The 12487-nt window shown below is 48.7% G+C and overlaps 1 protein-coding gene across 1 annotated transcript; it reads right to left on the bottom strand.

Annotated features, from left to right (window-relative positions):
• Positions 1 to 1318: 1318 nt before the first annotated feature.
• On the bottom strand, positions 1319 to 2609 carry LOC123120716 (F-box protein SKIP19-like). The gene is made up of 3 exons (XM_044540704.1): positions 2394 to 2609; positions 2182 to 2300; positions 1319 to 1925 (listed from the first exon to the last, which is right to left on the bottom strand). The coding sequence occupies exons 1-3, from the start codon at positions 2607 to 2609 to the stop codon at positions 1319 to 1321; spliced, it is 942 nt and encodes a 313-aa protein (XP_044396639.1).
• Between the last annotated feature and the right edge of the window lie 9878 nt (positions 2610 to 12487).

Here is a 12487-nt window from a genome sequence, read left to right as displayed (position 1 = left end):
TGTCCTTTCATCATTCCTTCCCACGCACGCCCTTTCCCACCGTTCCTTAATCTCATCCTTCACAATCATATTCCCCCATGACTCCTTCTCTCTTCTGAACCCCCACCCCTCCTTTGGACGCCTATCTTTGGCAGATGTGCACCCATGGAGCCATGAGTCATAGATGAGTGATTTGGTGGAGCTCGAGGTCACACCACCAAGCTCCAAAAAGGCATTGAGAGCATGGGGAATGGGTCCAGTGTCACCCAATCTGAGGCCGATGGGGTTTTGGCAAGTCGGATTCATCACTTGTGTGCCCGGTCCAGCCAAGGCGATGCCTGCATTGATGATGGTAGTGAAAATTGGGGGTTTAATGTTGCTTACGTTGTTTAGAAATATTACAAGCTCAATATGGATTTTCTACATACACACACGTGACATGCGACGATGACATTGGATTATCTGTTGCATATATTGTGTTTGGAGATGCAAGTTGTATTTGTGTTGTTGTGAGCTTTGACTTCTATATACATTCCAGATTTTTTCCCTCAACGATTCGCTGCAATCAATGGGAATGTGTTGCATACACAAGTTTTTGCTGCATGGATATGTTTCACATTGTTGCGACATTTTTGTTGCATGTTTTTTCTTGTTCTAAATAGAAAATGTTGCGTTGGTGTTGCATGCATAGAAAAGGAAATATTGCACGTTGAGGTTTTCTATTTCAAAGATTGGATGCTCCAAATTGATCACTTAAGTCAGATCTAACAGCCGCAAAGGCGGCGGATCGGTGAATAAAAGTAGTCGGCAGAAGCCTAGCATTGGCAATACAAATGTTTGACAAAATACAAGTTGTGTGGAAACCTTGTAACGAGGAATTTGTTGTGCCTCTAATAATAAAAACAGAACCTGCGTCTGGGGGAAAGATCTCTATGTCCGTTATGGGCGGCATCGTCCCATGCTATGTATCGCCACATGTGTTGGTAGTTGAAGCGTATAGGCACGCAGAGTGGATGGAACCTGGTAGCAGCTGGAGGAGTGCCATTCCTTCATAACAAGAAAAAAGTGGAGTGCCATTTCCATTCAACAACGTTGCTATGTTGTTCGGACAACATCAGCAAAGCATGGCATATTGAGGATCGAGTTCATCTTTTTATCATACTCAATCTTGCTTAGAGGCTTATCAAACTCAATCATGCATTATGTCACATAACTAGCATAAGCGACCAGAAGAGGCTACAACTAATCACCATTTCATAGGTTTTGTCTTAAGGAAATGAAGTATGATGAGTACTATATATGATCCATGGTCCTCTGAACCGGAGCCAAATCATAACACTTAGTCATCCGGCATCCAACCGTAGTCGATATCATGGTCATAGGAAGCGGTCCCAAACTCATAATCGTAAGGCCCATTCGAAGCGTAGCGATCGTTGGACATCCAGCCATAGCCGATATCGCCATGGTAGGAAGCGGTCCCAAACCCATAAGCATAAAACTCATCCCAATCATAGTGGTGATCCTGTGAAGCCGGAAGCCCCAGCGTCTTGACAGTGGCACACTTTGCTCGCAGGGCGTTGTCAGCGACTATGTTGTAGCAGTCGGCCACCGAGAGCTGCTCCAGGCACGGGCAGGCGTAGACGACGGCCATGAGCTCCTCGTTCGTGATATCGCTGCGTGAGAGGCTAAGGTGCCGGAGCTCGTGCATCATCGAGATGCCTGCCACCTCCCCCCTGTCCCACCTACGCCTCCAAGTTTTGTCCAGCACCAGCCGCTTCAGCCGCAGGCATGCCCTGCCAGTGGCTACCATTGCGTCGCCGCTGACACCTATACAGCCCGAAAGCTCGATGTCTTCTAGCAGGGGGCACTTGCTTACCAGATCGGTGAACCCTTGGCTGGTTACATGGTAGCATGATAAGAGGGCAAGCCCCTTCAGAGAGGGCGACCTGCAAAGTAAGTAAAGGAGATAACGGGATCACCATCCTCTCCACACGACAATCGAGCACGATTGCTAAATAAGAAATCGGCAAAACAAGTTTTTAGAAAAATTAATGACATCAACATGATCTAAGTACAAGCTAGGTTTCCAATAGATGGCACTTCTGTAAAAATACACTGGAAATTAAGTATGTTCTGTTGCAAAACTGATGTGGTACGATTATTTGTTCTGTGCAAACACTTCTATGATAAGAAGATGAGTACCTGGCTCCAATATAATTGAGGATCTCATCGGTAACAAAATTCGACCCCACAAACACCTCCATCTTCCCGTCGGATCGGTCGACGGCCACCTTCGCCATTGCGCACATCACCTGTGTGCTCTTGCTCAAGTTGTTTTTGCCGGGAATACGGATGGCAAACCCCACGCCTCTGTTTGAATGGTCCAAATCAACACCTCTATTCTTCTCCATCACCTCCTTGTCCCGCGGCCCGCGCCCCGTGTCCACCTTGCGCCAGAGCTCAGGCGCCTTGGCCGCCTCCAGCCACGAGTGGCACACAAGGCCAGCGCCCATGAGAAGGTCGACGGCGTCGAGCCCCTTGAAGACCAAAGTAAGCGCATCCAGTGGCAGCTCCGACCAGTCCCTGACGGATGGCAGCAATGCGGGCGGGGCGTCTAGCTGCAGCTCCATTTCCTTGGGACACCTAAAAACAATGGTGGTCGTGAGAAGACGGCGAGATGTGCTCGGCCGTGAAGCTTGGTGTAAAAGAGCTGATGGATCGGACGATGAACCTCGAATCCCAGACCGGCGTCTTGCGTCGGCAGAGCAGCAGCCAGTGCTCCAGTAGAAGCCGGTAGTACTCAGTAAACGAGGAAAGCAGATTGGCCACACATGGTGACGAGCGAGATATAGTTGACCGTCGACTCGTAGCTGGAAGTTGGAACAGCAGGGTAGCCTATTAATTTCGGCAGATAGTGAAGGGATAGAAAGTTTATCATTGATTGGAGAATTTGAGGTAATGTACTCTATATAGGAACCCCCGTCCCCCGTGCCGCTCCCGCGAGCGGCCCAGGCGGAACCCTAGATCGCCGCCGCCGCTCCCCTTTCTGGCCTTTCTTCTCCCTCGCCGCCGCCAGGGGACACCGTCGGGCAAAGCCCGCGCGTGCGTCGGCGGCGGCGGGGCTCCCTTCCCCCTCGCGAGGCTCCTGGGCGGCGCGGGACAGCCGGCCCTCGCGGCGGCGCTCGGCTTGGCGACAGGTCAGGCCGCCGGCGGATCTGAGCAGGGCTCCCCTGCTTGGTGGCGCTGCGGCGCTGGCGGCGGCGTGGTTTGCGCGGGGCGGCGAGTGCGCGAGCTCCTCCTCATCCCGATCTGATGGCGCCGCGGTGGCGCCGGCGCTCGGGCGTGCGGCAGGGTCCGCGAGGGTGGTCGGCGCGCGACGTCTTCCTCCCCGATCTGATGGCTCCACGGTGGCGCCAGTGCTCGGGCGGCGGTTGGCTTCGGCAAGCGGTGGCGGGCGCTGGGCTCTCGGCGGCGCTCCGGCGTGTGCAGGCGGCGGCGGTCCCTGTGCGCGGTCGGCGGCTCCGTCTCTGACCCGGACGGCGCGGGGGATGGCGGCGGCCCGGCGTGGCCGGCGATCTGGATGTGGTGGTGCCAGCGGCTCGCTGATCTGCTGGTACTCCAGGGTCTGCCTGGTGGTGCTGGTGGTGACGGCGGCCCGTGCACGAGAGTTGGATCCCTTCGAACTGATCTGGGTGAAAATTTGCCTTCGGCTTCTGCTAAGGCCGGCGGTGGCGGCGTTATCTGCGTCGTTCCCTTCTTGAAGGCATCGCCGTGGAGAAGTTCAAGGCCACTCTCTGCTACCTCCGAGGGAAACTCCAGATCGGATGATCGGATGACGGCGGCACTCTGGTGTCGTTCCTCCCTTGGGGGCGTCATTCTTGGAGGTACACACGTGATCGAGGGACCAGAGGACAGATTCTTTGGTGGAGATGGCGACGGATCTTGACGGCGTGGCGCAGTGCAGATTCGGAGTTCGCTGTGAGAGGATGGACTCACGCAGTAGGACGACGCTGTCGGGCGTCGTGGTGGCGTCGATGGCAGAGAGACCTGGCACGGTACATGCAACAGTACAGCTCTGCAGATGGATTGGTGGCAGGTGGTTGCGGCGGCCTCATACCTGGCAGGCATCCTGGTTGAGGAGTGCGCCGGACTGGTAGGTGCCCCATACCCGGCAGGCGTCCTGGTTGGGACCTCAGGTCTTAGATGTTTAGGTTTGGCTGCGATGTCTGTTTGGTATTAGGCCCAGACTATCTGCGCCCCTTCATCAACTGGATAGGTGTAGCGACAGTTGTTGCTTAGACGGTGGCTTTAGTCTTGCTGTTGTACGGCTTTGTAAGGTCTTATGAGAATAATTAATAAAGTGACCGTATGCATTGCCCAGATGCAGAAACCGGGAGTGATCCTCCTTTTCTAAAAAAATGATAATAAGACGGACGGAAGGGTGGCTAAATTGCACAAAAATAGATGATGCGAGGGTTGTTGGGCGGGAAACTTGAACGATCTTCCAGCCTCTCGCGGCCTGCGAATGAACCATCGTCGTTCAAAAAAAAGGAACAGTTTACCCCAGTCTTCATGTGTTGTAGCCGGTGCTGGGCCAGCTGATTTCGCTTTTCCTCCATGTTTTTATAAAAAAAGACTCTCATCCCATTTTATATATAAAGTAACGGTCCTACAGCCCAGCTCATACAACTCGACCACATACAAACGGACCCAAAACAAGATACAACGGTGCAAGAAACGTCTACACCACCCAAACCACACAGAAAGAGACAAAGCCGCGCCCGACCAACCGAGGACTCCAAGATGGCGCCTCCAAGAAGGTTACGACACCGGAGTGTCGTCGCCCCCAGTCCAAAGGATTAAGGTCTTCACCCGGAGCTACCCAAAGGACAGACAAAGCCGCGACGATGCCTTCAAGAAGTATATGACGTCCACGACGTCACCATCGACCTGGCGAAAGCCAAGCATGGAATGGCCCCCGGCAATAAAATCCTGCCTGGTGATTGCCTAGTGGTTGCAACGACCTTAGTAGCACCCCAGGTCCTGGGTTCGACTCCCGGTGGGAGCGGATTTAAACAGGCCTGGGCAAAAATTTCTGGAATAAAAGGACCGTGGGGCTGTTGCTCTACAGTAAATAGTCAAAAAAAAACCCTGCCTTTGAAAAGTTGTGCAACCAATCACGAGGGCGCCTGATGCACCACCCTCACCGGACATCAAGCACCGGTCACCATGCCGCCCTCATGGCCATGACAACCAGCCCACACCTGAGCCGGGGTCTCTGCCCACGAGCATCGTGGCTCCACCACCCCACCTGAGACATGCAGTTACACCGACCAAAGACATGAGCGAAAAGGTCCCTCCTTTCTCACGCGCGGGCGGCCCCAGTGCCGAGGCCCACCTAGGCCGGCAAGATATGGCCTGCATCGGCCCGCCCTGCCCCTCCCGGCCAAGGAGCGAGCTCTCCGGTGGTACACCACCACCGGACGGGAGGCAAGGATGACTCTGCAGCCCCCCGGGCGATGGAATCCTCCCTCAATGATGGACGGCGAACGATGATCTGCCTCATTTGCAGCATACACCAATATGTGTGGAACATAGTAAACTTGTGTGGTTGGTGGACATGCAAATGATCGATCCAATCATCTGCATCAGGGCCAAGCAGGTGGATCCGATGAAGTAACATGGTACTCTTTAAAGGTCGATAGGAGTACCAGTCACATGTGATCTCCATAATTTTCATCTTGATAATAGATGTATATCATTGACATTAAATGGCAATCTAAATTTTCAAAATTCCATTTCGGCTCTCAGGAGCATGTGCTCCTGCGTGCCAAAAAAAATGCTTTTTCAAATGTAAACAAAATCAAATAAAATAGGATGTGTTCATAGTCACATCCAAATGCTACCCGCAAATATTTAGGTGAAAAGCTTAAGCATCTTGGCATGCACAAAAAAAAAAGTTGAACACCAAATGTTACACCCAACTTTGTATTTTTCAGCGACAAAACATTGTTGCTCCGTTTTGCATGAAAAATATCAAACATGTTTGCGACACTAACATGAACTACAAAAAAAAATTGGATTTTTAAAATTTATTTTCTATTTTTTTGAATCTGCTGCTCAGTAGGGAGCAAATGCACCCAAGAGCCAAAACGGGCCTCCCTCCACCGCAATAAGGCCCCGCTGGGCGGGGGAGTGTCTCCAAATTTCAACCATTGAAAATAAAATGTCAACTTTCACGTTGCCATTCGGTCTACTAGGCAACTTTAACCACTAGTGTTTGTCCCTAAAACAGTGCTGCTTAATTTAACCCATTGGCAAAACCCTAATAGAATCGTAATTTTTTTTTAAGAATCGTATTATCACCAAAACATATTGAAGTCCCATTTGTTTCATTCCAAGACATTTTTCTTAAGTTTGACTAAATTTATATGAAAATATTGACTTTTGTCATATCAAATAAATACGTTATGAAAATATTTTTCATAATGTATTTGTTCATATTGTAGATGTTGGTATTTTCTATAAACCTAGTCAAATTTATGATTGACATGACATAGAAGCATGTATTATGTACCTGTATAAAAATCTATAGACGTGTGTGACTTCAGTACGTTTCTCAGTCCGGCTTAATGGTGAGCTTTTGCCATTTTTCATCCCGTCCAGGGGGCTCAGCCAAGGCGATCCTATCTCGCCGTATTTGTTCCTACTTTGCGGGGAAGGTCTTCCTCATTGCTCAAGAATTACAACGGAGGTACTGTTGATCGAGGCCTGAGAGTTAGTTATCGATCATCTTGGGTTACTCATTTGCTATTTGCAGATGATAGTTTGATTTTCATCAATGCAAAAGATGAAAGTGCTCTCAGATTGAATGAGATCCTAAGGATATACGAAGATGCTTCAGGTCAGCGTGTTAATCGTGACAAAAGTTCCATTTTCATTTCTACTAACACTCCTGGTACTGTGAAGCAAGTTCTAAAGGCGACACTGAATATTCAAGTGGAGGCCTTTGGCGAGAAATATCTGGGCTTGCCCACGGCTGTGGGGTGCATTACGAGTGGGACTTTTGATCACATTGGTGAAAGAGCTCGTGGAAAAATATAGGGTTGGTCGGAGAAGCTTCTAGCTTGTGCAGGACGTGAGGCACTTCTGAAATCAGCCATACAAACAATTCCTACTTACTCAATGAGCACTTTTTTGTTGACCAAGAAGGTTTGTAAGAGTTTAACTTCTCCCATGGCTAAATATTTTTGGAGTAGTTTTCTTGACAAAAGATCGATGCATTGGGTTGTTGGGAAACGTAGCATGCAATTTCAAAAAAATTCCTACGCTCACGCAAGATCTACTAGGAGATGTATAGCAACGATGGGGGGCGGGGGGGGGGGGGGGGGGGGGTTGGGGGAGTGTGTCCATGTACCCTCTGTTGGGGAACATAGTAATTTCAAAAAAATTCCTACGCACACGCAAGATCATGGTGATGCATAGCAACGAGCGGGAGAGTGTTGTCCACGTACCCTTGTAGACCGTAAGCGGAAGCGTTTAATCAACGCGGTTGATGTACTCGTACGTCTTCACGATCCGGCCGATCCAAGTACCGAACGCACGACACCTCCGAGTTTAGCACACGTTCAGCTCGATGATGTCCCACAAACTCACGATCCAGCAGAGTGTCGAGGGAGAGTTTCGTCAGCACGACGGCGTGGTGACGGTGATGATGAAGCTACCGGCGCAGGGCTTCGCCTAAGCACTGCAACAATATGACCGAGGTGGATTATGGTGGAGGGGGGGCCGCACACGGCTAAGAGATCAATGATCAACTTGTGTGTCTATGGGGTGCCCCCCTCCCCCGTATATAAAGGAGTGGAGGAGGGGGCGGGCCGGCCCTCTACTATGGCGCGCCCTGGGGAGTCCTACTCCCATCGGGAGTAGGATTCCCCCCTTCCAAGTAGTAGGATTAGGAGAGAAGGAAGGGGAAGAGAGAAGAGAAGGAAGGAGGGGGCGCCACCCCTCCCCCAAGTCCAATTCGGACTAGACCTTGGGGGGCGCGCGGCCTGCCCTAGGCAGCCCCTCTCTCTCTCCCCTAAATCCCAATAAGGCCCATATACTCCCCGACGAATTCCCGTAACTCTCCGGTACTCCGATAAATACCCGAACCACTCAGAACCTTTCCGATGTCCGAATATAGCCTTCCAATATATCGATCTTTAAGTCTCGAACATTTCGAGACTCCTCGTCATGTCCCTGATCTCATCCGGGACTCCGAACAACCTTCGGTACATCAAAATACATAAACTCATAATACCGATCGTCACCGAACGTTAAGCGTGCGGACCCTACGGGTTCGAGAACTATGTAGACATGACCGAGACTCATCTCCGGTCAATAACCAATAGCAGAACCTGGATGCTCATATTGGCTCCTACATATTCTACGAAGATCTTTATCGGTCAAACCGCATAACAACATACGTTGTTCCCTTTGTCACCGGTATGTTACTTGCCCGAGATTCGATCGTCGGTATCATCATACCTAGTTCAATCTCGTTATCGGCAAGTCTCTTTACTCGTTCTGTAATACATCATCCCGCAACTAACTCATTAGTCACATTGCTTGCAAGGCTTATACTGATGTGCATTACGGAGAGGGCCCAGAGATACCTCTCCGACAATCGGAGTGACAAATCCTAATCTCGATCTATGCCAACTCAACAAGTACCATCGGAGACACCTGTAGAGCACCTTTATGATCACCCAGTTATGTTGTGACGTTTGGTCGCACACAAAGTGTTCCTTCGGTATTCGGGAGTTGCATAATCTCATAGTCATAGGAACATGTATAAGTTATGAAGAAAGCAATAGCAACAAACTAAACGATCATAGTGCTAAGCTAACGGAATGGGTCAAGTCAATCACATCATTCTCTAATGATGTGATCTCGTTCATCAAATGACAACACATGTCTATGGCTAGGAAACTTAACCATCTTTTATTAACGAGCTAGTCAAAGTAGAGGCATACTTGACACTCTGTTTGTCTATGTATTCACACATGTACTAAGTTTCCGGTTAATACAATTCTAGCATGAATAATAAACATTTATCATGAAATAAGGAAATAAATAATAACTTTATTATTGCCTCTAGGGCATATTTCCTTCAGTCTCCCACTTGCACTAGAGTCAATAATCTAGTTCACATCGCCATGTGATTTAACACCAATAGTTCACATCACCATGTGATTAACACCCATAGTTCACATCGTCGTGTGACCAATATCCAAAGGGTTTACTAGAGTCAATAATCTAGTTCACATCGCTATGTGATTAACACCCATAGAGTACTAAGGTGTGATCATGTTTCGCTTGTGAGAGAAGTTTAGTCAACGGGTCTGCCACATTCAGAGCCGTATGTATTTTGCAAATAGTCTATGTCTACAATGCTCTGCACGGAGCTACTCTAGCTAAATGCTCCCACTTTCAATATGTATCCAGATCGAGACTCGGAGTCATCCAGATCGGTGTCAAAGCTTGCATCGAGGTAACTTTTTACGACGAACTCTTTATCACCTCCATAACCGAGAAATATTTTCTTAGTCCTCTAAGGATAATTTTGACTAATGTCCAGTGATCTACTCCTAGATCACTATTGTACTCCCTTGCCAAACTCAGGGCAGGTTATACAATAGGTCTGGTACATAGCATGGCATACTTTATCTGAAGTTTCATGATCATCATCATTAATCTTCCTCACTAATTGGTGTAGGCATCACTGGAACTGATTTCTGTGATGAACTATTTTCCAATTCGGGAGAAGGTACAATTACCTCATCAAGTTGTACTTTCCTCCCACTCACTTCTTTCGAGAGAAACTCCTTCTCTAGAAAGGATTCATTCTTAGCAACAAAGATCTTGCCTTCGGATCTGTGATAGAAGGTGTACCCAATAGTTTCTTTTTTGGTATCCTATGAAGATATACTTCTCCGATTTGGGTTCGAGCTTATCATGTTGAAACTTTTTTACATAAGCATCGCAGTCCCAAACTTTAAGAAAAGATAGCTTAGGTTTCTCGCCAAACCACAGTTCATACGGTGTCATCTCCACGAATTTAGATGGTGCCCTATTTAACGTGAATGTAGCTGTCTCTAATGCATAACCCCAAAACGATAGTGGTAGATCGCTAAGAGACATCATAGATCGCACTGAAGGAAATATGCCCTAGAGGCAATAATAAAGTTATTATTTATTTCCTTATATCATGATAAATGTTTATTATTCATGCTAGAATTGTATTAACCGGAAACATAATACTTGTGTGAATACATAGACAAACAGAGTGTCACTAGTATGCCTCTACTTGACTAGCTCGTTGATCAAAGATGGTTATGTTTCCTAGCCATTGACATGAGTTGTCATTTGATTAACGGGATCACATCATTAGGAGAATGATGTGATTGACTTGACCCATTCCGTTAGCTTAGCACTCGATCGTTTAGTATGTTGCTATTGCTTTCTTCATGACTTATACATGTTCCTATTACTATGAGATTATGCAACTCCCGTTTACCGGAGGAACGCTTTGTGTGCTACCAAACGTCACAACGTAACTGGGTGATTATAAAGGTGCTCTACAGGTGTCTCCGAAGGTACTTGTTGGGTTGGCGTATTTCGAGATTAGGATTTGTCACTCCGATTGTCGGAGAGGTATCTCTGGGCCCTCTCGGTAATGCACATCACTTAAGCCTTGCAAGCATTGCAACTAATGAGTTAGTTGCGGGATGATGTATTACAGAACGAGTAAAGAGACTTGCCGGTAACGAGATTGAACTAGGTATTGAGATACCGACGATCGAATCTCGGGCAAGTAACATACCGATGACAAAGGGAACAACGTATGTTGTTATGCGGTCTGACCGATAAAGATCTTCGTAGAATATGTGGGAGCCAATATGAGCATCCAGGTTCCGCTATTGGTTATTGACCGGAGACGTGTCTCGGTCATGTCTACATAGTTCTCGAACCCGTAGGGTCCGCACGCTTAAAGTTTCGATGACGGTTATATTATGAGTTTATGAGTTTTGATGTACCGAAGGTTGTTCGGAGTCCCGGATGTGATCACGGACATGACGAGGAGTCTCGAAATGGTCGAGACATGAAGATTGATATATTGGAAGCCTATATTTGGATATCGGAAGTGTTCCGGGTGAAATCGGGATTTTACCGGAGTACCGAGGGGTTACCGGAACCCCCCGGGGGCTTAATGGGCCATAGTGGGCCTTAGTGGAGAAGAGGAGAGGCGGCCAGGGCAGGGCCGCGCACCCCTCCCCCTAGTCCGAATAGGACAAGGAGAGGGGGGCGGCGCCCCCCTTTCCTTCTTCTCTCCCTCCTCTTTCCCCTCCACTCCTAATCCAACAAGGAAAAGGGAGGGAGTCCTACTCCCGGTGGGAGTAGGACTGCTCCTGGCGCGCCCCCTCCTGGCCGGCAGCACCTCCCCCCTTGCTCCTTTATATACGGGGGCAGGGGGCACCCTAGAGACACAACAATTGATCGTTTGATCTTTTAGCCGTGCGCGGTGCCCCCCTCCACCATAGTCCACCTCGATAATACTGTAGCGGTGCTTAGGCGAAGCCCTGCGTCGGTAGAACATCATCATCGTCACCACGCCGTCGCGCTGACGAAACTCTCCCTCAACACTCGGCTGGAACGGAGTTCGAGGGACGTCATCGGGCTGAACGTGTGCTGAACTCGGAGGTGCCGTGCGTTCGGTACTTGATCGGTCGGATCGTGAAGACGTACGACTACATCAACCGCGTTGTGCTAACGCTTCCGCTTTCGGTCTACGAGGGTACGTGGACAACACTCTCCCCTCTCGTTGCTATGCATCACCATGATCTTGCGTGTGCATAGGATTTTTTTTTTGAAATTACTACATTCCCCAACAGTGGCATCCGAGCCAGGTTTTATGCGTAGATGTCATATGCACGAGTAGAACACAAGTGAGTTGTGGGCGATATAAGTCATACTGCTTACCATCATGTCATACTTTGGTTCACCGGTATTGTTGGATGAAGCGGCCCGGACCGACATTACGCGTACGCTTACGCGAGACTGGTTCTACCGACGTGATTTGCACACAGGTGGCTGGCGGGTGTCAGTTTCTCCATCTTTAGTTGAACCGAGTGTGGCTACGCACGGTCCTTGCGAAGGTTAAAACAACATCAACTTGACAAACTATCGTTATGGTTTTTGATGCGTAGGTAAGAACGGTTCTTGCTAAGCCCAGTAGCAGCCACGTAAAACTTGCAACAACAAAGTAGAGGTCGTCTAACTTGTTTTTGCAGGGCATGTTGTGATGTGATATGGTCAAGACATGATGCTAAATTTTATTGTATGAGATGATCATGTTTTGTAATCGAGTTATCGGCAACTGGCAGGAGCCATATGGTTGTCGCTTTATTGTATGCAATGCAATCGCCCTGTAATGCTTTACTTTATCACTAAGCGGTAGCGATAG

The sequence above is a fragment of the Triticum aestivum genome, chromosome 5D, assembly GCF_018294505.1.
Source record: "Triticum aestivum cultivar Chinese Spring chromosome 5D, IWGSC CS RefSeq v2.1, whole genome shotgun sequence".
Taxonomy (NCBI): Eukaryota; Viridiplantae; Streptophyta; class Magnoliopsida; order Poales; family Poaceae; genus Triticum; species Triticum aestivum.
The sequence above is the reverse complement of the archived record's forward strand: the minus strand, read 5'-3'. Positions and strand labels throughout refer to the sequence as shown.

Coding starts and splice junctions, on each gene's coding strand:
- LOC123120716 (XM_044540704.1), bottom strand. CDS start 2,609: ATGGAGCTGCAGCTAGACGCCCCGCCCGCATTGCTGCCATCCGTCAGG. Junction 2,301..2,393: donor GCGGGCCGCGGGACAAGGAG/GTGATGGAGAAG, acceptor AACTTGAGCAAG/AGCACACAGGTGATGTGCGC. Junction 1,926..2,181: donor CTCAATTATATTGGAGCCAG/GTACTCATCTTC, acceptor CTTACTTTGCAG/GTCGCCCTCTCTGAAGGGGC.